This window comes from Macrotis lagotis, chromosome 5 (assembly GCF_037893015.1).
Source record: "Macrotis lagotis isolate mMagLag1 chromosome 5, bilby.v1.9.chrom.fasta, whole genome shotgun sequence".
Classification (NCBI taxonomy): domain Eukaryota; kingdom Metazoa; phylum Chordata; class Mammalia; order Peramelemorphia; family Peramelidae; genus Macrotis; species Macrotis lagotis.
Genome location: NC_133662.1, coordinates 259,565,032 through 259,592,805, shown reverse-complemented (window position 1 = coordinate 259,592,805; position 27,774 = coordinate 259,565,032). Strand labels below are relative to the sequence as shown.

The following is a 27,774-nucleotide window of genomic DNA, read 5'->3' as shown; positions in this document are numbered from 1 at the left end:
CTGAATATTTCTTTTCGTTTTTCATTGCACAATGATATTCTATTCTGTGAATATAGTACAGTTTGTTCAACCATTCTTCACTTGATAGGTTTAGTTCCTAATTCTTTGCTGTAATAAAAAGTGCTGCTGTAACCCTAGGCTTCTTACACTACTGGATCCCCTTGAATAATTCAGCAATCATTTTGCTTTCCTAACCAGCTGGGTCTCCCTCTGGGATAACTCAACCATCAGCTTGTCTGTTAAGCTTCTTATCATAGCATCCAATTTCTCATGTCCAGGGTAGCTTGTTAACTGTTGGATGACTCTTCCAACTTCTTGTCCTCATGACTCTGTTTTCTAGGTCTTTTCCATTCTTTGGTTCACAGTATGCTAGGCTGTTCCTCATCCCAGAATGAATCTAAACTTCCCCAGCCTTTCTCTCTAAGTCCCTGACCATGCTATATTCCCTTTCATCAGGGATGGTGTCTTACTCACGCTTCTCTATACCACAGTATTAACTTTAGTTTGTTTTCAGACAGTTCACTATATTTGGAAGTCAGAGAAATCAGAACCCATTGTGGCTTGAGACATAGCCTGAGGCCCACGAAGAGATTAAGCTACTTGTTCAGAGTTGCACAGTCAGGGTTTAACCCTGGGTCCTCTGACTCTTTCCATTGATTATGTTCTATTTGGTTGGGCTTTAGAGTTAGGCATACCTGTTATTTGAACTGTGCGGACAACGTTTGATATTCTCCTGGCCTACTTTTTATTCCATATGAGTACAAACAACAGCAGCAACAACAAAACGTGTCTGCTTGCTTGTTTTTCTTTGTCTCTGGGATGACCCCTTTGTCACATGATCACAGAAGGTAACTCGGTGTTTAAGATCTTAAAGAACGGTACGTGGATTTCCAACACAAGACAAGAATATCTATGTTCTGTGTCAGATACTCTGAGCATCTTTTTGAGATGCGTGTAACAAAGGTAGATGGTGAGTTACGTTGCTGGAAGGACATTCCGTGAGACCACAGAATCATTTGAGAATCTAAGTATTTGGATGAGAGTATCAAGGAATCCATGTAAGATTTCTTCTTGATAGTGTCCTGGAGAGGAAGCCCACGGCAGAGCAGGCTAGAAAAGAATATGAAGAATAATGCCAGGTTTCATCTTTAGATTGGACTACAGGTTGATGAAAAGTTCCATTTGGGCTGGGGGATCAAAAGTGACTAAGTATTTACTAATTTCTACAGTATTTGTTAAACCCTAGGAATTATAGACATATACCATCTGTATACACTAACCAAGGGAGGGAAGAAATATATCATAAAATGTCCTGGGTTCAAATGAAAATATGGGAATTATAGGCCATCTGGTGACACCATTTCTACCCTTCTTCCTCTTGTGATTTTGGATCAAAGCCAAAGTGGTTGGCAGCATGCCCATGTGACCCAGGGAGCAGGCAGCTGCTACTCCCCTTCTTCCTCCCTCTTAACTCTGAAGGACCAGAAGTTAAGAATATCTTGAAGGACCATATTGCATCAAACAGCATATTGCCTTTGCATATAGTAGAGTTAGTAGGGGGGGGGAAAGGTATTTTAAAGTAAATATTAAGATATTTGCTTGTAATCCTCTGAATTTTTAAACCATATTGGCACAGATAGGAAAAATTGTTGTAAAATTATTAGTAACCATTTTAAAATTCAGTTGATTTAATTGACATGCCTGATCCTTTTATCAAGTAGTTATTGGCTCATAGGATTATTTGAGTTGGAAGAGACCTCAGTGGTCATGGAGTCCAGATTGTGCATTTTATAAGTGAGGAAACTGTTCCGAATAATTAACTTATTGACCCATATCACACAGGGAGTAAGTGTGAGAAATGGAATGTAAACCCATCTTTTCTCAGTTGAGTTGGCAGTCTTTCTCTTAAAAAAATTTCAGATCATGCCCAACATCACATAAAATGAGGCTTTCTTTATACAGTGTAAAAGAGAAAGGTATCATCAGGATGCTGTGAATCTGTCAAGCTTCCTTTTCCATATAAGTACATAATGAATTCCACGTATAACTTCCAGTACTGGCATTAGAGCAAGAACAGATGCTTCAAGTCTAATTTGCCTCATTTTACAGATGAGGAAGCAGGGACCTGAAAGGAAAGAGACTAGGATCACAAGATTAGAAGCAGAAGGTGTCTTAGAGACACCTAATCCAACTCCTCTCATTTTCCAGATGAGGCTACTGAGGCCAAAGAAGCAGAAATGTTCCCTATCTTCATGCTTTTATTAAGCATCAGGAACTGGATTTGAACACTTGACTTCGAGTCCAGTGCATGACCTAGAAGATTCTTGTGCCAAATCTAGTTAGGGAGAAAAGAGCATGGAAGGTTGAAGATATAAAGACTGCAAGTTCAGTGGTAATGCACAGCCAGGTTACAGCAACAAAAAAGGTCCTGTTGACTTAAGATTCTGTAAGAGGGGTGAAAAAGGTCTGCTCTTGACTTCAGTTTTTCCTCAGAACTTAGGCCCCACAATTTAGGAAGGACATTAGGAGGCAAGAGGGTGTCCAAAGGAGAGCAGCCAGGATAGAGAAGGTCATTCAGATCAAGCCATGTTTGAATTAGTTGAGGGAAATGGAAATTTTTAGAGAAGAGAAGCCTTAAGCATCTTTTAGAATTTCAAGGGCTTGGGGCAGCTAGGTGGCAGAGTGGATAAAGCACCGGCCCTGGAGTCAGGAGTACCTGGGTTCAAATTCAGTCTCAGACACAATAATTACCTAGCTGTGTGGCCTCGGGCAAGCCACTTAACCCTTATATGCCTTGCAAAAACCTCAAAAAAAAAGAATTTCAAGGGCTTTCCCATGGAAGAGAGAGTCCACTAATTTGGAGAATGGAGAGGGGTGAGAGGGGAAACTTCAAAGAGACAGTTAAGTCTTGATCAAGTTAAAAATTCCCCAACAATTGATGCTTCCAGAAGTGGAGTGGGCTGCCTTATGATCACTCCTCACTGGAGGTCTTCCAGCAAAGTCTAGCGGACCACCTGTTGTTTTAGGGATTCCCATACCAAAATGGACTAAACAAGATGACCTCTGAGGCCCCTACTGTGCTGAGAAATGGGAGCTAGCCAGGGTGCTGAAGTTTCCTCAACTTTTTTCTACTTCCTAAAGACATGTGGATGTCGGTATAGCAGAAGCAAAAATTAGACTCTTCTCACCACCATCTCCACCACCACTCTCCTCCTTAAATGTGAAAGCCAGCCCTAGTTATATTAGACTATTGAGCCGGGGGGCCACTCTCTTTCTTTATCCTAATACCTCTCAAGGGGCTCATGAGATTTTTTTCTTGCCCAAGCATGATGGAAGTGAGTTTTAGTCTGGTGACCTTTAGCTTCTCCATTGACTCAGTACTGGGAAACCTGTCCTCATAGGCATGTTTTCATGCTCCTCACTTTCTACCTACTTCTAGTCCGACTGGATCCTTACCAACTCCTCTTTGACGATGGACCGCCCCCCCCCCCCCCCAATTCAATAGGGAAGCAGAATGCAATGGAGAGAAGACTGCTTTGGGAGTTGGGAACCTTTGTCCCTGATAGTCAAGGTCTCTGGGACTGAGTTCTGCAGAACTCCTAAAGTGGTCCTTCTCAACTCCAGACCTATGGTACTATGAACTCATATAATCCTTGTTTGTTGTTCTGCCTAGGTCCTGAAGCCCTTTCTTGTGACTGGACTGTGCTCTAGCAATTCTGTGACCATCCTCCCCAGTTCTTATGCACACTCATGGCACAATGAGCAGCCCTCAGGAGCAGCTGAGTTGGTCTTCCTCTCCCACCTTGACTGTGAGTGAGAACAGACACTTTGGCAGGCTTCATGATGAACGCATGTCCCCCAAAAGCCATCCTTCACCCAAGCTCTTTGAGGATGCAGGAGAGAAGGTGGGGCTGCGAGCCGAGCTGACAGAGGGCCTGACCAGCCCCAACACCACCACAGCCCTGACAAGCATCAGTGAGGACTCACGGGACCAATTTGAGAACAGTGTTTTGCAGCTCAGGGAACAAGAGGAAACTGAGATGGCCACTTCTCAGGGCAATGGCCATGCGGGCGATGGAGAGAACACCAGTGGCCCTGAAGATGTTAAGATCCAGTTCAGCCGATCAGGTAGTGGGAGTGGAGGCTTCCTGGAAGGCCTTTTTGGCTGCCTGAGGCCTGTCTGGAACATCATAGGCAAGGCCTACTCCACCGACTACAAGCTCCAGCAGCAAGGTATGTGCAGAGATGGGAAGAGCCTTCCTTCTATCCCATCAGGACCACAGGATAATGGCACCTGAGCTGAAATTGGCCTCAGTTGCCAGCCCTCTCATTTTACAGAGGGAGAAACTGAGGCCTGAGAGGGTTGTTCTAGTTCTAAAGCTGGGCAGTGTCTCAGAAGCCATGAGTCCAGACTCACAATTTACAAATGAAGAAACTAGACCTAGAGAGATTAAGAATCTTGCCTAAGGTCACACAGCTGCCAAATTTCAGCCAGGGCCACTGAGTCCAAGTCCATCCCTTTTGTTACTGCTATTAACACAAACTTCTAAAGGTAATAATCACTTTTGGTCTTTGGGCAAATGAAAGAACTGAGGACATATGAATGGGGGGTTATTTTCAGTTCTGCCATTTACTCATCTGTGAGACCTGGGATAAGTTCCTGAGCCTCTCTTTCTCATTAGGTCAGACTCAATGGCTCCAACATACCTTTCAGCCAGAAATTTGTGAGCCCATCTTTCTATGAATGACTAAGGGACAAATCCATACGTACTTCCCATATTTTCTGGGACAGTATTGAGTCTAAGAAAAGAAGGTTTATTTTTAAGACACTATCTTTTGGCTGAATACATGCCAAGTTTTCTCTCAGAGAATATGTGCATTTTGCCCATTGGACCAAGTGGATGATGTTTCTAAGATATCTTGAACTCCATAGAAAACATAAAATAGTCATAAAATGCTATAGCTAAGTTGCAACCAACTGAATTCATAAGACTTTCTCTTTAAAGTGACTGATTCAAAGTGACTCCAACCTCTACAGATCTGCATTTGATGATGGATTCATCTTTCAACTGAGGGATAGGCTTGTCTAATCAATCCAAAAAAGGATTTTTTTATTAAGTCCTTACTAAAGCTCTGGTCTAAGGTTCATGGATTCAAGATGAAAGGCACCTCAGAGACTATTGAATTGAGTATCCTTATTTTACAGATGAGGTTATAGAGGTGCCATGGCAATAAATAGCTTAGGCAAAGCTTGAACCCCGGGTCTTACCGACTTCAACCATCTGCTCATGCTGCTTCCCTCAGATAACTTTTTGTTTTAACTTGGATTCATGATTTAATAGGTATAGAAAGAGAGGTCAGAACAAGGGAATTTCAGGATGGTGGGAATACCTGTGAAGGGACAGGATGCAGCCCACATCCTCTGGCCCCAAAGGCTCTGGTTTCAGAAGTTTATTTGTGAATGTTTTGGGGCCCCCTTGGGTTGGTGCTCATGAAGTCTCAAAACAAAAGATACGGGGCAGCTAGGTGGCTCAGTGGATAGAGCACCGGCCCTGGAGTCAGGAGTCCCTGAGTTCAAATCCAGCCTCAGACACTTAATAATTACCTAGCTGTGTGGCCTTGGGCAAGTCCCTTAACACTGTTTGCCTTGCAAAAAAAAAATACCTAAAAAAAATAAAAATAAAAAAATAAAAAAAAATAAGACAAAAGATGCGTCAGAAATGCAATAGATAGAATGTTTGCCTATCCAAGTTCACAGACTCCCTGATTCCCTCTGTTGGACTCCCTGCCCCTTCCCTCCTTCCTCTGATCTTGCTGGGATCCTCAGCCAGGTGGGAGGGTACCTGGTAGAGTGGAATGTGCACAGATTTCAGGGTTCACCCCCAGTCACTTCTCTCCAAGTAGAGAGGACTAAGGTTTTAACAGTTCCTCCTCCTCCTCCTCTTTTCTTCCTGCATAAACACAAAGTCTTTCCAGTCCTTTTTGACTCCCTCAGTGTTTGCTTGACTAAGTTAATTGTATTTGCTTTATTAAGTTTCCACCGGTGATAGCAGAACCTAGAACACTCTCCAAAGGTCCTGGCATCTCTCCCATGAGGACTTTCCCTTTGGTAAAGCAGACTGTGACCTGTGCCTGCATATCTCTCGTCCACATCCTCCTCCCTGTTTAACAGAGGGAGAGAGGGTTCCACCCACAATGGGAGGGAAGCCTCTCTTCCTTCCTCTTGCTCTATGGGAATAGCTGGGAGCTCCCAGTAGGTCTACATGACCCAAGAAGCCCCTTTTATTTTTCAGTCATACATTTCTGACTCCAAAGCCACTGCTTGATCCACTGTGCCACCTAGCTGTCCCAAAAGGCAATGGGGTTAAATGACTTGCCCAAGTTCATATAGCTAGGCAATTAAGTGTCTGAGGCTGGATTTGAACTCAGGTCCTCCTGACTCCAGCATACATTTCTTTCCTTGCAAAGTTCCTCGTTCCTAAAGGGCAGCAGCCTGCCCATGCCCCCATATTTCTCCCAATTGCCCAATGATAATAATGATAATTATGCTAGATGTTGTACTAAGAAGTTTCCAAATATTATCTTGCTTATTTAAGCCTCACAGCATAATTGGTGCAGATACTGTTCCCACTTTACAGTTGAGGAAACTGAGACAAACAGAAGTAAAGTGACTTGCCAGGGTCTACCAGGCTGGATTTGAACTCATGTCTCCAGGCCCTGGTCATGCCATGTCATGTTCTGTGTGCCACAACCATACCAAGAAATAAAGACTATCTAACCCAACCTTGTTACTTATCAGAAAGACAAACAAGGCCCATGGGCAACGTCACAAGGGCAAATGTCAGTATTACAACTGTGATCCTCACTTTTCATCCATGTCTTTGCCCCACATCAAGTTCATCTTCTTTCTGGTACCTCCTAAATGTCCCTTTATTAGCGAGGTGGGGGCTATCACATGCTTTCCTCTCCCAGGCTACTCAGTTATCCCACCCACAAAAGAACAATACATTCTATTGAAAAGCTGTGAGATTGTTCAACAAAGTGACTTTCCATTAGTCTTCCACAATTAGGGACATAACTTCTTTTTTTTATTTAAATTTTGGCTCATTCTGGCTAGATGCCTCTGTCAAAATGCCTTAACCTCTCAAGCACATCTCTGAGAGTTAAGTTTTAAGGACCTGGGACTGTATAAGTGGAGAAAGGTCTCTCATATCAGAATTCCCAAATGAAAAGCATTCTAGATCCCATCCCTAGTCCCTAGCCAGTTCCTAAAACTAACTTTAGAAACCCTCAACGAAACAAATATTACAATACATAACAAATATCAGTGGAACTGGAAACTGTACTCTGCTATTATTGATAATTTCTTTTTAAAAAGTACATGTGATTCTAATTGATTAATGGCTAATAGAAACAGGCAGTTTTTAAAGGATGAAATGCAAACCATAAACAATCATTTTTATATTTGTTCTAAATCCCATATAATAAGAGAAATGCAAATTTGAGATTTTGCCTTATACCAAGGTGACAAGACAAAAAAAGGAATATGCTGGAGGGGCTGTTAGAAGGCAGGCACATTAATTAATTGTTAATGTAGCTGTGAATTGCTGCTCTAGAAAACCATAAATAAACTTGTAAAAATCACTACAGTTACACATACCCTTTGACCCAATGATACTTCTGCTAGATTTACAATCCAAGTTCAGAGATGTAAGGAAATATTTCAAATCTTATGAATCCCAGATCTAGAGATGGAAAGGGATCACCAAAATCAGCTAGAGCAACCTCCTCATTTTACAAATGAGTAAATTATGGCCAAGGGGTCACATGGGTTGTGAGCACTGAAGTCATGCTTTAGGAAAATCACCTGAAGGAAACTAGGAACTTACCCTGGAGCATGAACTACACTAGTGGTATCCAGTTTAAATAGAAATAGAAGCAACTGAGGCACAATGGATAGAACACTGGCCCTAGAGTCAGGAGGACCTGAGTTCAGATTTGGCCCCAGACACTTAATAATTACTTAGCTGTGTGACCTTGGGTAAGTCACTTAACCCCATTTGCAAAAACTCAAAAAAAAGAAAAAAATAGAAGCCACTAAATCATACAAAAGGATAAATGTTGCCTTAGTTTATAAAGAATTATTAGCTAAGCTTTATTGTATTTTTATTCATTTTGTTAGATACGCCTAATTATTTTCTTTTAATTTTTTTTTTAATTTATTTAAGGCAATGAGGTTAAGTGGCTTGCCCAAAGCCCCACAGCTAGGTAATTATTGAGTGTCTGAGGCCGGATTTGAACCCAGGTCCTCCTGACTCCAGGGCCAGTGCTCTATCCACTGCGCCACCTAGCTGCCCCCCCTCCCAATTATATTTTTTGGGGGGTTTTTTTTGGTTTGTTTTTTAGGTTTTTGCAAGGCAAATGGGGTTAAGTGGCTTGCCCAAGGCCACACAGCTAGGTAATTATTAAGTGTCTGAGACCAGATTTGAACCCAGGTACTCCTGACTCCAAGGCCAGTGCTTTATCCACTACACCACCTAGCCACCCTCCAGTTATATTTTAATCTGGTTTGGGCCACACTCAATAATTTTGTTGCCACATTCCTCCGTGGCAAGCACATATTGGAGTCCACAAGAGCTGTCTTCTTAGTATTTGTAGGTCTAATGCAAAGAATGAACATTAGCTTTGTTCTGCCCAGCCCGAGAGGAAGGTGGAAAAAGGCAACTTCGGATCAAGAAAAATCTTCTAACAATTAGTGCTGTTCACAGTGAAGTTTTGGACTGTTATTATACTGTAGTTATTATATAAGATGGATGTTATTCTTGGCACCTGCCTGGTCTGGTCCAAATAGAAGCCTCTTGCTATGCTTTCGGATGAGATTCAATTCAATATGATTTTAAAAATTCAATGTTTTGTTTCAACAGTCATTCCCCCCCCCCCCCAAAAAAACCCCATGGTATCTTCCCTTAAAAAAAAAAGTAAGCAAAACGGCTTCCTTGGGTGATTCTGACCGCCATGCTTGTCATTCACTATTTTTGTACTTTATGGTTTGGTAACAGAAAGGAAGGACTTGGGCTTTCATTTAGTATTTCCAACTAAAATTAGCCCTTGTATTTGGCCTCCATTGTATTGTCTTTTAGTCCCATTTTCCTTTCCTTATTATAATCGTGTCCTTTTGGCTCCACTTTCTCCACTTTGCTCCACTGGATGCAAGTTTTCTCATGTTGCGTTGAATTATTTATATTCATTATAGTGCAGGAACATCCCATTCCCAAATCATTGCACACAATTTATTTTCAGATTTTGGTTTGGTAAGCAGTGCCAACATCCACTGTATACACACGCATTAGACATGTGTGTATTCACATCCACACACACCCCTGTGTGTTCTGTACACGTGTATTTACACATGTATCTGTGCATGTATGTGTGTATGTATGTCTACACACACAAAATGGCCTCTTTCTGTCTGACATTGACTTCCTTGGATAGATTTAACAAAGGCACAAACAGATGAGTAGCTTTTCCTACTTGGTGACAAAGAGTTTTCCAGGATAATGGGACCAGTCATCTAACAGTGAATGAATGTACCTGTCTCTTCCCTTCCTCTCCAGCCTTGACTTTTTCCAATTTGCACCATTTTTACTTTAGTGTTGTTTGAATTTGCCTTTTTCTGACAATAGGAGCTCTTATAAACTTTGTTCAGGTGATTGAGGCCATCCTGCTTCTTCCATTGAAAACTGCTCCAAAGAGGTAGCTAGGGGATACAGATGATAGAACACCAACCCTGGAGACAAGAGACCTGACCTCAAATCCAGCCTCAGACACTTAATAATTACCTAGCTGTGTGACCTTGGACAAGTCACTTGACCCCATTGCTTTGCCAAAATAAATTTAAAAAGAAAAAGAAAAAAGAAAACTGCTCTAATTCTATGGCTTGCCCTTTGTTAAATGCTGAGGCTACAAAGATAAAAATATGAAGCCATCTCTGCTGTCATGGATTTTAAGTTCCTGATGCTGTGGCACATTCACAAATAAATAGTGTCCAAGATAGCCAGACTGGGGGACAAAGGAAAAAGACAAATTACATGTTTTGGCAATATCTGAGAGGAGCTCTCACCCCAGGGGAATTAGGAGAGGCTTCTCAGAGGAGGTGATCCCTGAGGAAGAAAAGAATTCTGGCATTGTCAGTCACAGAGAGGAGAGACTGAGTCAAACAGTCCAACTGGCATCCAACACAATGAATGCATCCCCAAACCAAACCAAATGAAAATGTAATTGGGAACTATTTAACAAGATAAGCAGAAATGCAATAAAAGGTAAAAAATATTACATTTTTAAGCTACTTCAAGGTGTGGCATCCATTTTTCTAAGTTGAATTTAACACCATTGCTCTAGGAAGTGGCATGCTGAAATCTGAACCAGTTTGGCTGAAAAATAGAGAGTTTATGAGGGAGGATGCTATGAGATGAGCTAGGATGGAATCAGCTGTGGAAGGCCTTATTTTTCAGTGTAAGGAGGCTGTATTTGAATCCTGGAGGTACCTGGAACAACTGAGTTTTCTCTATTCTATGATTCATTCTCATTTGTGAATAAACATTTAATTCACCCGAGTTGGAGGGGGGGGACTATGTAAAATAATACACACCCAAGATGTTGGGCTATGAGATTAGTAGCCAAGGAGATGATGCAGAGAAGGCACCCAGGCTGCAGAGTAGGTTCAAGTGGCCTGCCAAAGGCAGCTTCTGTAGAGCTTTACATTAAGGTAGACTGAGGAAGCTAGGCCAACTTTTATAAATACAACAGTAAGAATCAGCCTTTCTGTAAACCAATCATAAGCAGACAAAAAAAGAGGAACTGGTAAATTTCATTGTTTTGAGGGCGGAACTTATAGGGTCCCTAGTCATTCCAACTCTTTGAACATAGATCCCCCTCCTGCCTCTGGGAAAGGGGTCCAGTCACATCAAAAGCTACCTTTGTAAGGGTGTTCATTAGTTGAGTGAGAACCATGGGAGAATCCATCAAGTAACATCTTTAGGACCTTTATTAAAATTCTTCATCGTAAGACTAATTGTCTGGGAGAGGGGAGGGGGAGGTAAATATATTGCACAGTGTCATTGGTGTGAAAACAAAAGATATCAATTAAAAATTAATTTTTCAGAAGGAAGATTTGGGCTAAGGAATGGTTCCTTCTGACTTTGAATCATTGCTCCTCCAGTGATTTAGTCTATTTTTTGTAATCATGGGGGTTTTTTTTAGATTTTTACAAGGCAATAAAGTTAAGTGATTAGCCCAAGGTCAGCCAGCTAGGTAATTAAATGTCTGAGGCGAGATTTGAACTCAGGGACTCCTGACTCCAGGGTCAGTGCGCTATCCACTGCGCCAGCTAGCCGCCCTGGCCTAGTTATTGACCACAAACCAGAACCCAAGTGTCCAGATTTGGATTCTCTGTAGGCAGCCCCGACCTGAGCAGATCTCTAGGAGATGTGCCGTAGGATGGTAGAGCATGTACCTTCCAAGAGGTCTCTTCACACTTCTCTCTCCCTCGTGTGTGTGCTTGCCCAGATACTTGGGAAGTTCCCTTCGAGGAGATCTCAGAGCTGCAGTGGCTGGGCAGTGGAGCTCAAGGCGCTGTCTTCCTGGGCAAGTTCCGAGCTGAGGAGGTGGCCATCAAGAAGGTGAGGGAGCAGAACGAGACTGACATCAAGCACCTGCGGAAGCTGAAGCACCCCAACATCATCGCCTTCAAGTAAGTTGCACCTGCATCCCTCTGGAGGTCTTGGATGGGATGGGCAACCAAAGGCACCAGGCCTCACACACTTTGCTGCATGACCCTGGGCTAGTCACTTAGCTTTTGCTTGCCTCAGTTTCCTCATATTGAAAGCACGAGGCTAATAACTGCACCTCCCTGCCAGAGGCATGAGGATCCAGTGGGATGATAACTGTCAAGCATCAGGCACCAGGCTGGCACATGGTCAACCGTCTATGTTAGTTCTTCTCGATCCATAGTGGAGTGCCAAGAGATGGGAGCAATCCACAGGAAACCCTGAGGAAGTGCTGAGGGTTTCCTCATGTGACCGTGAACACTCCTGGAGTGATGGAGCAGAAGGAAGCAGGGCCACTCATCTTCTTGTGGTACAAATGAGGGCAGGAAAGACCCTGTCAGCATCGCCCAGCTCCCAGGGGACTGAGGCAGAGTTCAAACCTGAAGCTGGTCTAGAGGGCTGCAGATGGTTTTTTAATCCATAGGGCTGGGAAGACTTCTCCATGCTTCTCTGCCTTAAATTGCTCATTGTTTCCAGAGGGTCCCCTCTGTCCTGCCTTGGGATAATCCAGGAATGCGCTGGGAGGATGGATCTCTTGGATCTCTTTGGGGCTAAGGGATCAGGAGCCAATTGAGAGCAGCCTCCTTCCTTGAAGGAGTGCCAGATGACTACATCCCCCTGCCCATGTTGGGCAGCAGAAGACCCCTCTTTGGGAGAGATAGACTCACATTCATTACCTCTCCCTCACAAGCCACTTGTCCTTCTCTAAAAGATGAAGTCTCCTGAGATGAGTTGGTGCTTCCATTGAGCACTGGGCCTTGAATCTGGAAATCTCGGGTTCAAATCCTACTGCAGACACTTCTAGCTCTGTGTCTGGGCAAGTTGCTTAACTTTTTGGTGCCTTTGTTTCCTCAACTGTACATTGGAGGTAATCACAGCACCTTCCTACCAGGGTTAGGTTTTGAAGGTTGTGTCTAGCATGAATAGTCTTTGAGTCTTTGAAGGATGGACCCTGAGCCTGTCCAGAATGTTCCTTTGGTCCCCACTGGTGACAAAGCTACAGAGAAGAGTGGAGACCAAGGCATCACATTTATTAATTCTCAAAGGACACAATCCCCAAAGAGGGGCAGGATATTTACATCTTCATGCTCATGTGCTCTTCCCACCAAATCTGGGAGAGCAGGCATTATTAATCCAATTTCATAGGGAAAATAATAGCATTCAGATGGGAATTGTGCAATTTTTCAATCATGTTGAACTCTGTGACTCCATCTGGGATTTTCTTGACACAGATACTGGAGTGGTTTACCATTTCCTTTGCCAGCTCATTGTACAGATGAGGAAACTGAGGCAAACAGGTAAAGTGATTTGCCCAGGGTCACACAGCTGGAAGTGTATTGAGGCCAGCTTTGAACATGGGTAGATGAGTTTTGCTGATTCTGGGCAGGTGCTGCCCTCTGACACCCCTTGTGACCCTGGTGGTCAGTTAGAGTGAAGCTCACAAGCAGCTGGCCTCAATAGAGGCCACACTGGGGCTGCTCAGAACCTGCTGCCCCTCCAGCTCCTTGACTCCCTTCAGGACTCCACTAACATGCCTCCTTCCCTGATGCCTCCACTGCCACTTGCCCCTGGGTCATCTGTCTTTAGCTGTGCTTCTCTGTAATAGTTTTTGTGGCATTTCCCACAGTAACCTGTGAACTGGGGGACAGGGCCTGCCCCTTGCCTGGTTAGCTCAGTGTTAGCTTCTAGTAGGTGCTTAGCCAATGCTATTGATTGCCTGACTGATTGACTGGCTAGTAAAGCCCAAAGATCCCTCACTTCCACCTTCTGCCCTCCCAGACAGAGAACCCTCATCTCTGGGGACTCAGCTGTACCCCAGCTGCTGACCACAGTTGGGAATCATCATGGATTCTCACTGCTGTTGTAAAATCCTAAGATCTGGCCTTCCCAAGGGCCTTTCTAGAACACCCCAGAAATACCCTCAAGTATCACCACAGACAGAAGCTCAAAAGTAGACTGCCTCCATTTGGCATCCTCAGGGCCTTAATGAAGCCTTTAGATGGATTGATGCTTGGATGGATGGATGGGTGGATGAGTGGGTGAGTGAATAGACTAGAAGATGCCAGGGGCCAAGGATCATGCTTGTGTTTCCAGCACTACTGTGACACCTGCCCCTCACTAAATGTTCCTTGGTCATCTTGAGTACTAACGATGGCGGCTTTCAGAGCCTCCCTCTGCCCTGGACAGCTGACCCGTAGTCACCCGACCGGGCTTTTGTTTTGTCTTGGAAGGGGCGTTTGCACCCAGGCCCCCTGTTACTGCATCATCATGGAGTACTGTGCCCACGGTCAACTCTACGAGGTCCTGCGTGCTGGAAGGAAGATCACTCCCCGCCTGCTGGTGGACTGGTCCACAGGGATTGCCAGTGGTATGAATTACCTCCACCTCCATAAGATCATCCACCGGGACCTTAAATCCCCCAAGTAAGTCAGCCAGAAAGGAAGGGGTGAAGGCAGGGGGACACAGGTGTGTGGACAGGTGGGAGAAGAGGAGGGGGGAAAGGAGGACATCTGGACTTTTCTCTTGTTTGAAGGTTCAGATTTTTAGGTCTCAAACACCATATTCAAAACTGGAAGGACCCTTGGGTGCCCTCTTGTCCACCTTCCTCCTTTGAGGGGGAAACACAGGTCCAGGGAGGGACTGGACCTCCATTATTTCCCCATCATGTGTTGGACTGACTTTGGCTCAAATAGACATTACAGGTTTCCTCTGTCCCAAGCAGCAAGTATCAAATACAAAAGGGAAGTCCATCCCTGGCCTCAGACAGCTTACATTCTAACCCCACTAGGGGGAGCACTGGTCAGAGAGATGGACAGTGGAGTTCATTCTGGCAGCGAAGCAAGGGGAGTCAGGCTGCAGTGAGGGCACGTGCCCAACAACAAGGGGCTGGCAAGATGATAAAGTAAACTTAATTGGGACTAGCCTAGATGGGAGCCAGGTGCGATCCCCAGTATTAGAATAAATCATTGATTTGTTGGAGTAAAAATCATAATTGAAAACCAAACAAACTCACCTAACCTCCTTTTCCAATTCTTGACCACTATGAAAAGAGTTGCTATAAATATTTTTGTGCATGTGGGGTTTTTACCCTTTTTCGTCATATCTTTGAGATAACAGACCTAGAGGTGGTATTGCTGGGCATAATTCCAAATTCCTATCCAGAAAGCTTTATAACTCCACCAACAACAATACATTAGTTTCCCAGTTGTCTCACCTTCCCTCCAACACTGATCATTTTCGTTTTTTGTCATATTGACCAGTCTGATAGGTGGGAGGTGTTTTAATTTGCATTTCTCTAAACAATAATTATTTAAAGCATTTTTTCATATGCTTTAATTTCTTCATCTGAGAATTGTCTTTTCATATCCTTTGGCCATTTAATAATTAGGGCATGACTTGTATTTTTATAAATTTGATTTGGTTCGCTATATATTTTTTAGAAATGAGTTCTTTGTTAGGAATATTAGTTGTAAAAAAAAAAATCTTTCCCAGCTTACCGCTTTCCTTTTGTTCTTGGCTGCTTAGGTTTTATTTTTACAAAATGTTTTCAATTTAATGTTATCAAAATAATCTGTTTTGTCTTTCTTATAATAATCTTTATTTCTTCTTTGGTCATACACTTCTCTCCTTCCTATAGGTCTAACAGATAAACTATTCCTTGTTCTGCTAATTGGCTTGTGAGATCACCTTTTATATCTAAATCCTGTACCTTTGTATTTTTCAGTTAATTCCTTTGATATTCTTGACCTTTTGTTCCTCCATATGAATTTAGTTACTATTTTTTTCTAGTTCACTAAAGTAATTTTTTGGAAGTTTGATTGATATGGTACTGAATAAGTAATTTAATTTTTATTATATTGGCTCAGCCTACCCATGAGCAGCTGACATTGCCCAGTTACTTAGATCTGATTTATTATTTGTGTGAAAAGTGTTTTATAGTTGTTTTCATATAGTCTCCTGAGTCTGCTTTGGCAGAGAGACTCCCACGTATTTTATGTGGTCTGCAATTACTTTAAATGGAATTTATCTTTCTATTTCTGGCTCTGCATCTTGTTCCTAATATATAGAAATGCTAATGATTTATGTGGATTTGATTTTTAAAAAGACAGAAAATGAAATTACTAAGTATCAAAAATGGAAAAGGTGGATTCACCCCCTATGAGGAGGAAATTAAAGTTATAATTTGGAGCTATTTTGTCCAACTATGTGCCAAAAATTTTACAATCTTAAGTGAAATGGATGAATATTTCCAAAACTATAAACTGCCTAGGTTAAAAGAAGAGGAAATTAAATATTTAAATAACCCCATTTCACAAAAAAGAAATTGAATAAGCCATCAGTGAACTCCCTAAGAAAAAAATCTCCAGGACCAGATGGATTCACTGGTGAATTCAACCAACTGTTCAAGGAATAAGTAGTTCCAATTCTGTATAAACCATTTGAAAAAATAGGTGAAAAAAGAGTTCTGCCAAATGCCTTCTATGACACCATTAAGGTGCTAAGTTCCAAACCAGGAAGAGTCATAACAGAAAGAAAATTATTGCTCAGTCTCCCTAATGAATATGGAGGCAAAATTTTAAAACATTAGCAAAGTGATTGCAGAAAGTTATCCCTAGAATAAAACTATATGATCAAGTGCAGGGTTGGTTCAGTACTAGGAAATTATCATCATAATTGATTATATCATTTAGAAACCTAATAGAAATCATATTATCTCAATAGATGCTGGAAAGGCTCTTGACAAAATACAACATCCATTCCTATTAAAAAAAAAACAGGATCATAGGAATAAATGGAATATTCCTTAAAATGATAAGCAATATCTCTCTTTTTTTTTTTAGGGTTTTTTTTTTTTGTCAAGGCAAATGGGGTTAAGTGGCTTGCCCAAGGCCACACGGCTAGGTAATTATTAAGTGTCTGAGACCGGATTTGAACCCAGGTACTCCTGACTCCAAGGCCAGTGCTTTATCCACTACGCCACCTAGCCGCCACCTAATATCTCTCTTAAATAGTCAACAAGGGGATAAGCTAGAAACCTTTCCAGTAAGATCAGGGGTGAAACAAGGCTGCCCATTATCACCATTATTATTCAATATTGTATTAGAAGTGTCAGCTTTCTTGGGTAAGCCACTTAATCCCATTGCCTTGTAAAAACCTAAAAAAAAAAAAGAAAGAAAAAAGAAATGTCAGCTTTAGGGGCAACTAGGTGGCCCAGTGAATGGAGCACAGCCCTAGAGTCAAGAGGACCTGGATTTAAATCTGACCTCAGACACTTAATGATTGCCTAGCTGTGTGACCTTGGGCAAGTCATTTAATCCCATTGCCTTAAATAAATAAAAAAATTTAAATTTAAATTTAGAAATGTTAGCTTTAGCAAGAATAGAAGAAAAAGAAATTGGGGGTGGCTAGGTGGTGCAATAGATAGAGCACTGGCCCTGGAGTCAGAAGTACCTGAGTTCAAATCCGGCCTCAGACACTTAATAATTACCTAGCTGTGTGGCCTTGGCAAGCCACTTAACCCCATTGCCTTGCAAAAAAAAAAAAACTAAAACAAAAAAAGAAAGAAATTGAAGGAATTATGGTAATGAAGAAACAAAACTTTGGCTCTGTGTAGATGATATGATAGTATACTTAGAGAATCCTAGAAAATGGTCTTTAAAAACTACAGGAAATAACAAAGTTGCAGGACATAAAGTAACCCCACATAAATCATCAGCAGTTCTCTATATAACTACCATTTGTTCTTTGTCAACACTGAACTAAGACCATTTCCTTGTCTACCTTGAGAACTTTGTCCACATTTTCAATGCCAACAGAACAAAGCATTACATAGTTGAAGTTGGGCCTGCCCTATCTTGACACAAGTGAATGCCCACCTTCCTTCTTCATTGCCTAAGTGTTTCCCTTCCTAGAGAGCACTCCTAGGAGTGTACACCACAGGAAATGGTTTTCAATTGAGTTAATAGTGAATTAACAAATATACAGGGAATCGTAAGCAATGTATTAGTGAGTCCCTAGGAACACAGGCAACCAGAGCGTGAACTCTATGAAGGTAAAAAAAAAAATCAGAGCCCCAGATTTTCAGCTGTTATTCCAAGGCTTCTTGGGCGCTCATGCAGAGTTCTCTACACTCTCCCAATCCTGGCTCAATGGCATCAGTGCTTGGGGATCACCACCAGCACCTGAAATATAGAAGGACAAACAACATAATACAGAAACCAGCACCCCCAGGCTCATCTTTCAGAGCTAAGTAAAAGAGAGAATAGGAAAAGAAGTCCTTTCCTTCTTTGTTATTGAGCTCATGGCATCCATGCTATGGATGAACTGGGATCTTCACCCTCTTGACAGAACAGGTAGAGCAGAGGAGGAGAGAGGACTGCCCGGCTCAGGCTCATCACATTAAAAGTCACTAGGGGATGCAGAGGCCTCCTTGGTAGACAAACTGGACATGCCTCAAAGCCCTCCCATAGGCACTGGCATGTTACTGAAACTGGGCATGAGCAGACCAGTCCTGGTTCCCTGCAAACTCCTCTAGCGATTAGAGACTCTGCTTCCATTTATTTGTCATGTGCTATGGCCTCTCCTATATACTGTACTGGGGTTGATCAATTCAGGACTATTGAGTCAAATGAAGCCACTGTTGACTTTTATTTCTGAGCTAATTTTGCAAACTTTCTGTCTCTCTCTTTTTTAGTGTGTTAGTCACTCATACAGATGCAGTCAAAATTTCTGACTTTGGTACCTCAAAAGAACTCAGTGACAAAAGCACGAAAATGTCCTTTGCTGGCACTGTGGCATGGATGGCCCCCGAGGTGATCCGGAATGAGCCGGTCTCAGAAAAAGTGGACATCTGGTGAGTGGCTGCCCCTCATTGGCTCCTAGATGATGTCTCTCCTGGATCCCAAAAGCCACCCCTGTCCATTCCTTTCCAACATTTTTCCTCCCTTCCAGAACATCACTCTTTGAAGGCCACTCTCCCTCAGAGAGCCTAGGATCATGGTATGGCCCCCATGGGAGGGGACCATCCTTGTGCTCTCCAAGCTTCACCTAGGCCCTGGCCCATACAAGACCCTCAACAGAGGCTTTGGATTATCTGAGCTGTGTTCTCAGTGGACCGTCAGCTTCTCAAGGGCAGAATGGGGTTATTTTGGTCCCCATATCTCCAACATCAGCAGAATGTGGCTACACCTTGGGCTAGAGCTGCAGGGACTACTGGGGATCCTACTCAGGCTCCAAGGGCAGGTTCTACACTATGCCCTTTGTCTGCGATCAAACCCCACAATCTCTGCACATCTCAAACCTTGTTTTTTGTTTGTTTGTTTGGTTGGTTGGTTGTTTTTTTTTTTGTGAGCTTGGTCTGTGTGTGTCTGGCCTATGCAAATTCCCCCAACAATGAGAAAGGAGGGAGGGAATCTGGCCTCTGGAGTCTTCTCTAGACCTACCCCTCTGGTTGCCAGCTCCTGGAGGCAGAACTATATCCACTTCTCTTCTGTTGCCCTTCAAGCTGGCAGCCGCAGGGGTTTGGAGACAGTGAATCCTGAGTTCAAATCCTGACTAGCAGTGTGAATACGGTCAAGTCAGCTTAACCTCTCTGGGCCTTGGTTTCTTCCTCTATCAAATGGAGCTAAGAATAGCACCCACAGAGCTCTACCTCCCAGGATTGATATGAAGATCAAATGAGATAAGCAAACCACTTTCGACCTCACAGCCCTATAGAAGTTCCAACTGATGAGCCTTTAGAACATCAGTTTGTTTAAATGAATCTGAAAAACAAGACAGAAGTTGGAAGCCTTAAGAGAGACAGGGTGGTCACAGTGACTAGAGAGTGACAGTTGGCAAGGCCTGGGTTCAGATTCAGCCTCAGGCCCTTACTGACTGTGTGATCCCAAGTAAATCCCTTCCCTTTGTGCCTCATTTTCTTCAATTATAGAATGAAGTTGTGGATCAGAAGTCTCTGGATCTTGGATTCTGTGATGTATCTAGAAGCCAGTCCTTTTCCAGGGTCTCTCCCAGAACCCCTCTTGGCTTGGGCCTGTCCCCAGGGATGAGAATCCCTTTTCTGAACAAGCAGCCATGAGAACTTTAGCAGGACATCGCAGGAACATGACCTCACAGGCCCCAGTGACCTTTCCTCCTCACTTAGCAAAAAGCCATGGGCATATGTGCCCCCTTTACACAGCCCAAGGGACAAAGTGTCCAACAACTGAGCTCTCCCCGAGAGAGAAATGCCCCATCTTCCATCAAAAGCAAAGTTCAAATCCATCTTGGAAGTCCCCTGATTTCTAGGCTCTAAGAGTGTGTAGACTGTTCTAGAGACGTCAGATACTATGATGTCCAACCCCCCTCATTTTACAGATGAAGAAACCAAGGCACAGAGAGTTTCAGCAGCTTGCCCGTGGCCACCCAGCTAATAAGCATCACTGACTGAGGATTAAAAGAACTAACCGTCACCACCACCCAGATAAAGCCATCTTCCCTACTAGATATTGTCTGAGATATTGCTTTTCTCCTTTTTTTCCAGGTCTTTTGGAGTGGTGTTGTGGGAGCTGCTGACGGGAGAGATCCCCTACAAAGACGTGGACTCCTCAGCCATCATCTGGGGCGTGGGCAGCAACAGCCTGCACCTGCCCGTCCCTTCCACCTGCCCGGATGGGTTCAAGATCCTCATGAAGCAGACTTGGTGAGGCCTCCTCCTGCCCAGAACCTCCTAGAGACCAGAGAGGGGAAGGCCGGGGTGGCAGAATGGGAGCTCTGGCCCTCCCTCCCACCTCAAGATCAGAGCAGAGAGATGTGACCTGTGAAGGGGCTGGTCCACCCTGGAGATCTCTGGGTCCTGTCTCTTACAGTCTTGGCACCATGGCTGCTGCTTTGATGCAGTAGAGAATCCCCAATGCCATGGAGTCGCCAGCTATGTGACTGAGAGCGCACCCTCAGCCTCTCTGGCCTCGGTCCAAAGCTGGACTTTGCTAAACTCCTCACACCTATCATCCCACTGATCCTCACAACCACCCTGGGAGGTAGTGGCTCTGATTATGTCCATTTTGCAGATGAGGAAACTGAGGTGGGTGAAGGTAAATAACCTGCCCCCAGTGACACACCTCCTATCTGAGGTAGGATTTGAACTCAGGCTTTCAGCTACCTGGCTGCCTGTAGCTCAGTTGAAAATGTCTGTCATAAACCAGCATCAGCCCCCTCCCCTGCCTGTGCCCGCTGCAGCCTAAGAATTGAGCTCACCAACTGTCTCTGCCTTAAATTTAGGCAGAGTAAACCCCGCAATCGGCCTTCTTTTCGCCAGACGCTTCTGCACCTGGACATCGCCTCTGCGGATGTGCTCGCCACACCACAGGAAACCTACTTCAAATCTCAGGTGAGTAGGCCCCTTCCACATACACTCCCTGTCGCAGCAGTGACAGGGACCATGGCACTGCCCACCTCCAGACTCTCCTCTGGCTCCCTGCTGCTTCTAGGATGCATTGTAGGCTCCTCCTGGCTCCTCTGTGGTGTGGCTGCCCTCCCACCGGGCCATGGTCCGATCAGGCTGGCTCTTCCCAGCTCCCAGGATCACCGGACTCCCTCCACCTCCAGCTGCCCAGAGACAGGGCTTATCCCCGTGTGATCCTCCTCACCTGGCCGTGCCGAGGGCGCCTTCCATCTGGTTTCCCAAGTTGCCCTCCAGGAGGCGCCCCCTATTTGCTGCTTCTCTTTCTCTCCATATGATCTCATTTTGGCTTCTCCGTGTCCCCCCCCCCCCATAGACAGCAAACTTCTCAAGTCAAGGGATTGTCCCCATTTTGTCTTGGTGTCCCCAGTGTTCGTCGGGGGCCTATGGGATGCTCCATCAAGAGCCATCCAGCGACACTGAACGGGGATGGTCAGAGCTGTAGGGGCTGAGCCTTCTTTGTTTGCTGGGCAGTCCCATGCCCATCCCTCGCGGGCCTGCCACTGGGACAGGTCACTGAGCAGGGTCAGCCTCCAGCCCCCAGTCATTGCTCATCACTCAGGCCCCGGTCCTCCATGGCCTTCCTCTCCTCTGTGGGGCAAGTCAGCAGCTCTTTGCTTCAGCAGTGGCCCCTGCCCGGTACACTCTCCCCTCTCTTTCTACCTCATTATAAGCCTGTAGCGCTCAGCTGTTCCTCAAGCAAATGTTTCCTCATCCCCACGTCCTTCTGCAAAGGAGCTGCTAGAACCATACCTGGAGCAAGCGCTCCCCTTGGATCCTGAGTCCAGGTCCCTCCGTGGGCACCTGCTGATCATGCAGCCCCTTGTAGGCACTCCCTCTGCTCCCTCTGCGCAGCCCCTGAAGGCTGATTCCCCTCCTGGTTCCCCTGTCCCCACTCTTAGCCCCTGCATAGGCTGTCCCCACTGTGGAAGAGAAGCTCCTGGAAGGCAGGCCTGGCCCCCTCCAGGCTTGTTAGTTTGGGGGCGAGCCTTGGGGAACAGCCTGCTGCCTGGGTGTCCAGAAGGGTCTTTCTGGGGAAGCAGGGTCACTCATCCCCATCCCAGGGCCCTCCATCTGAGAGCATCACTGTGCTCACACAGTCGCAGGAGCCCTAGAGCCCCCAAAGGGGCAGCTACGGTTCTGATGGTGCCTTGGTTTCCCCTCCCACAGGCCGAATGGAGGGAAGAAGTGAAAAAACACTTTGAGAAGATCAAAAGTGAGGGGACTTGCATCCACCGACTGGACGAGGAGCTCATCAGGCGCAGGAGAGAAGAGCTCAGGTCTCCTCCCAAGGCTCCCCCTTTGTCTTCCACCCCTTCTACCCCCTCACTGCCCTACACCCCCAAATGCCTTCTGAATCCCTCTTTAAATGGGATGTCCCCAAACTGGCACTCTAGAGCCATTGCTTGCCCTCTGCCTCCTCCTGGGTTCCCACCCCCCAGCATCCTTCCAGTGCAGGTGAATCCAGGAAAAAGTCTCTGTGCCCTGCTCATTCATTCATTCATTCATTCACTCCTGATTCAAGGGACCCACAGGGTGCTCCACGTGGTATTGGTGCTCTCTTCTTTCTCAAACCCCATGATGATGTCCTTTTGATGTCCCTCATATCCTGCCCTAAGCCTGGAATAGATGATCATGGGCCAGCGATCACAAGATGTCTGACCAGGGGTGTCTCCTCGAACCTTTCTTTTCCTTTCCCCAGACATGCGCTAGATATCCGGGAGCATTATGAGCGAAAACTTGAACGGGCCAATAACCTGTACATGGAGCTGAGTGCCATCATGTTGCAGCTGGAGGTCCGGGAGAAGGAGCTCATCAAGTATGACACCAGCTCGACTCCTCCCGCCCTTTGGGGGGGGGGGCTGCTCCTGGGCAGGCCCCAGGCGGGCCCTGGCTCCTGAGCCACCATTTGTGGGCCAAAACCAGACCTCCCCAGGGTCAGGAGCCACTCAGGCGCCACCTTGGCCCAACCTCACCCCAGCCAGCTTCCAACCTCTCTGGAGGATCCTAGATGTTGAATGTGGGGGGCCAAGGAGCCCCCCCAACCCCAGAAAAAGAGAATTGATTCTGTCCAAGGAGGATCTGCCTCCACTTAGGGGGCCTCTCTCTAGAGCTGCCTGGACACCAAGCAGCATTTGTTCTGGCTGGCACTGCCAGGCCCCTACCCAGGAGGCCATCTCGCACTTGGATCCTTGTTGAGAATCTGCCATGGCCCCTTTTGCACCCCCTGAACCTCCATGCTTCTTACAGCTCTTCTCTCTTTTCTGTGCCCTCCGGAGGGTGACCTGAGGGTATCTTTTGCTTGGAGGGAAATAGAATCGGGTCCTCAGGATATTTGGGGACTGGGGTGTAGAATTTGGTCGAGTGGTTTGGGGAAGTTGGTCTCTCTCTGTCACACCAGCTTCCCTGGGGAGCTGCGGTGTCCTCCAGGTCTGTCTAGATCAGTGGACTGAGCCAGCCCCTCCCAAAATAAATGAATGAATGAGTGAACGGATCCCCAAAGAGCAGTTTCTATTGGTCCCTTTCTTCTGCCTCAGTTGAAATGGGACTTTTCTCCTTCTGAGCCAGGCGGGAGCAAGCTGTGGAAAAGAAGTATCCCGGCACGTACAAACGGTACCCCGTAAGACCCATCATCCATCCCAACGCGGTGGAGAAGCTGATGAAGAGGAAAGGAGTGTCTCACAAGCCGGGACTGCCGGCCAAACGGTGAGGAGCCTCTGCCCCGCTCAGAGGTCACTGCTGGATCGTGAGCTCCGTCCACCCTCCTGACTGTACAGAGGGAAGTGACTCCCCCAAGGTCTCCTGGTGGTCTTTGAGAGAGGCAGGATTCAAAGCCGCAGCCCTTGACTCAGGTCCCCCGTCCTCTCCCCTGCACTGCTCTGCTTGCGGGACATGAAGCCCCAGGGTCTCCAGCTGGCCTAACCAAGCTACAGACGCTGTACCCCAGCCCCTTCTCAGGAAGGTTGTGGAGGGGATTCCTGTTCCAGTCTGGCTGGGCTGGATTCATCAATCATCAGCCAGTATTGGCACCAGGCACACCCCACAAAGAGGCAAAACAATCAGTAACCCTGCGCCGGCCGCATTCTGGGCTGGCTCCAGTGAAAAGCTGGGACATGGGCAGGGTCCTCTCCTGATTCCACCTGATTCTCCTATTTGAGGGGAGGGGGTGTTTTGCAAGGCAGTGGGGGTTAAGTGGCTTGCCCAAGGCCACACAGCTGGGTAATTATTAAGTGTCTGAGGCTGGATTTGAACTCAGGTCCTCCTGACTCCAGGGCCAGTGCTCTATCCACTGAGCCACCTAGCTGCCCCCATTCTCCTTTTAAAAAAACCCTGACCATCCGTGCTTGTTTCCAGCCGTGGTCTGAGATGTTTTCTGATTGTTTAATTAACGATTAAATTGAACACTAGTGGATTCTGTCATGCCAGCCAGTTCTTTTGGAGTCCTGCAGCCAGGAAGCCAAGCCCCCGGGATGAATTCTACCTCTGTGGCTTTGGAGTTGTGTAGGATTCACTATCCAAGCCTCAGTTTCCTCATCTGTAAAATGGATGATACAGTAATAAGATGATGTTCAGGGTCACTGGTCTTGAAGGGGGGGGTTGAGACCTCTACCTTCTCCCCCGCCTTCTGTCAACTCAACCAAACTGGGTGCCCAGGGCTGAATTCGGCCAGGATTCTGCTACAAGCCTGAGGCCCAGAAGTCACTGCCTGGGGCCCTGGGGGGTCCGGGCCTGGCCGGCCTGACCCCAGACCCAGCTGGCATTTCTGTCTGTCACCAGGGACAAGCCATGATTTCCAATGTCCAGGTGTCCAGTGCTGGGGCTCAAGGACCCTCCCACCCTCAGTCTTGGGGCTCAGCGTCACTTGCCATCCCTTGGCTTGAGTCCGACTTCTCAGGGTAACATCTGTTTTCTCTTCCAGGCCAGATCTCCTGCGCTCTGAAGGCATACCCACCATGGAGGTGGCTCCCCAGGCATCCCCGGTGTCTGGGAGCCCCAAAATATCAACTCCGGGCAGCAAAGGCCGGTATCGCAGCAAGCCCCGCCATCGCCGCGCCAATAGCAAAGGCAGCCATAGTGACTTTGTGGCCATCCTGAAAACTCAGCCAGCCCCAGAAGCTTCCCCTGAAGCCTCCACCTTCGCACCTCCTGCTTCCCTTCATCACAACCCCGAACCACAGCAGCACCCCCAGCCTGGGCAGCCCTCGGCCCATGACCACCACCCCCGGCTCAACCTGCACGGACAGGACATTGCCAATTGTGCTAATAACTTGCGCTACTTTGGTCCTGCGGCAGCCCTCCGCAGTCCACTTAGTAACCACCCGCAAAGGCAGGTGTCTGGCTCCAGCCCTGACCTCATCTCCACAGCCATGGCAGCAGACTGCTGGAAGGGGGCAGAGCCCCCAGGGGGCCTGGCCGGTCCTTGGGCCTGTTGTCAGGCAGACCCCCATAACCCCTGCCTCCAGTGCCAGCCAGAGTCCAGCCGGCCCCGGGAAGCATCTTCCGAACCAGAGGCCCAGCCCTCCGGCCTCCATTGGCCCACAGTCTTGACCCATGGCAGCCTCCGTGAAACTGGCCAGCACTCCGAAAAGACCGGAGCTCACGATTTCCCCAGTCGCCGACCTGTGTCCTCCTTTGGCACCCCCCAGCACATGACCCCTCCGATGCTACCTCGAAAAACGAGACCCCTTCAGAAGGTAAGGCCCATAATGTGCCTGCCGGCTCCAGAGCCTCGAGGCCAGTGAGCCATCTCAAGACGCATGCCCGCTCCACCAACCATGTCTAGCTGAGCAGCCCTGAGCTTTAGAAAGGCAGAAAAGCTGGCTGGGGTCCCAGATCCACATGGAAGAAGTCATCCCTTCTGGGGGATCCCCTCACCCCCATTTCCCAGGGCATCTTCTGGGTTGTCTGAGTATCATCTTGTCATCATGTGCCCTCAAGGAGCAATCGGAATCATCTTTGCTGCGGCACTAGGCCCCAAGAAATGTGCTTGTAGGTCTATGTATGTCTCTGCATGTGCCCATCCTGAGATCCTGCCTTGAGACAGGACCCCTCTTGTGCCCCCTTGAGGTGGGGGGGCAGGGACCTTGTGCCAGCTGTCCATGGTATTGAACAGATACCAACACAGGGTTTATTCCTCATTTACTAAGGCCAGGGCTATTTTCTCAAACAAAAGCTTTCTCCTTTTCTGGTGTGTATGATGGGGGGCAGGGCATAAACTCTTCCACTTCAGGGTGGAGGGTACTGCCCGTGGGAGGGGGTCTGGTCCTTTTTTAGTGCCAGGCCGGCCCGGGGTCCCTGTGGCCAAGACTCCTGGCTCAGCATGGAAGGCTCCTGGCTCACTCCCTCCTCTCTGAGGACCAGGTGCCTCTGGTCCCCTTACAGCCCTGCTGCCAGGACCGCAAGGCTGCTGGCCATCACAGGTCTGACCACACCATCCCTCCTTGTCCCTCTCAGAGTGGAGACGACTCTTCAGAAGAAGAAGAAGGAGAAGTCGATAGTGAAGTGGAGTTTCCGAGAAGACAGAGGTAAAGTACCACCTGCTCCCACCCTAGAGGTGGCCTAAGGGGCTTCCTGGGCTTGGGGCAGCCCCCGGGGGTGGGGGCCTTGTGCTAGCTCAGATGTCCAGCTTAACCAACATTGCTCAGCTCCTACTCTGGGACAGATTGGTTGGTACTGGAACCATTCCTGCCCTCAGGAGGCTTCAGGTTCATGGAAGGTCTTTTCCTAAGGCCTGGAGAAGCAAGGTAGTAAAAGGGACCCAGAAGCAGAGGGGCCCTAGAGTCTAGAATGGACAGTTGACTAGGCCACCCCCTCCCATTAACGACTAGCCTTGGCTAACTTCTGGGACCGCTGGTGCCCCCCTGGCCCTTTCGAGGCCGCCTCCAGCACGGAAGAGCCTCTGGCTATAGCAAGGAAGATGTCACCCTTTGTAGACCCCAAGGTTTCAGGTGGCTCTTAGACACCCTGGTCCGAGAGGCCCCTTATCAGTGACTCCTAGATGTGGCCCCTCCAGACTCTGTCCTGAGGAGGAATCCCAGCTGGAAGGAATTGTTTAGCTTGAGGAAGGGAAGACGGGGGGCCAGGAGGGAAGGGGTCAAAGAGATTTATCTTCATCCACTTAGGTCTGGGCTTTGTCCACGTTGGCAGCTGGGAGCTGACCCGTCTTTGTGGTGGTGGGGGGAGCTTAAGGAGGACTTTGACTCAGTTCTAGGTTGAGCTTTCTGATCATTAGAGATGCCCTGAAACTGGGCTCATACGGGGGCTCCCCTGGCAGGGAGGTCTTCACATCCATTATAACATAACAACTTGCTATAAGGAGATGGGAGTTCGAATCCAGCCTCAGACACTCACTAGCTGTGCAACCCTGGGCAAATCATTTAATCCTGATCGCCTCACATCCAGGGCCATCTCCAGTTGTCCTGATTCATATTTGGCCCCTGGACTCAAGTGGCTCTGGAGGAGAAATTGAGGGGGACCTGGCACAGCCCCCCTCACTCCAATCCAATCCAT

At 46.7% G+C, this 27,774-nt stretch overlaps 1 protein-coding gene across 16 annotated transcripts in view; it reads left to right on the top strand.

The window, feature by feature from the left end:
* MAP3K13 (mitogen-activated protein kinase kinase kinase 13) overlaps positions 1 to 27,774 on the top strand; it is a 179,451-nt gene that overhangs the window by 147,026 nt on the left and 4,651 nt on the right. For all 16 annotated transcript variants that reach the window (XM_074189574.1, XM_074189569.1, XM_074189568.1 and 13 more), the window contains 11 exons: positions 3,674 to 4,233; positions 11,566 to 11,749; positions 14,057 to 14,248; positions 18,520 to 18,678; positions 20,347 to 20,505; positions 21,084 to 21,192; positions 22,435 to 22,544; positions 22,967 to 23,083; positions 23,833 to 23,970; positions 25,184 to 25,958; positions 26,719 to 26,789. In XM_074189574.1, the coding sequence (XP_074045675.1) occupies positions 3,741 to 4,233; positions 11,566 to 11,749; positions 14,057 to 14,248; positions 18,520 to 18,678; positions 20,347 to 20,505; positions 21,084 to 21,192; positions 22,435 to 22,544; positions 22,967 to 23,083; positions 23,833 to 23,970; positions 25,184 to 25,958; positions 26,719 to 26,789 (2,507 nt within the window). In that variant the 5' untranslated portion in view covers positions 3,674 to 3,740. The remainder of the gene's footprint in view (positions 1 to 3,673; positions 4,234 to 11,565; positions 11,750 to 14,056; positions 14,249 to 18,519; positions 18,679 to 20,346; positions 20,506 to 21,083; positions 21,193 to 22,434; positions 22,545 to 22,966; positions 23,084 to 23,832; positions 23,971 to 25,183; positions 25,959 to 26,718; positions 26,790 to 27,774) is intronic.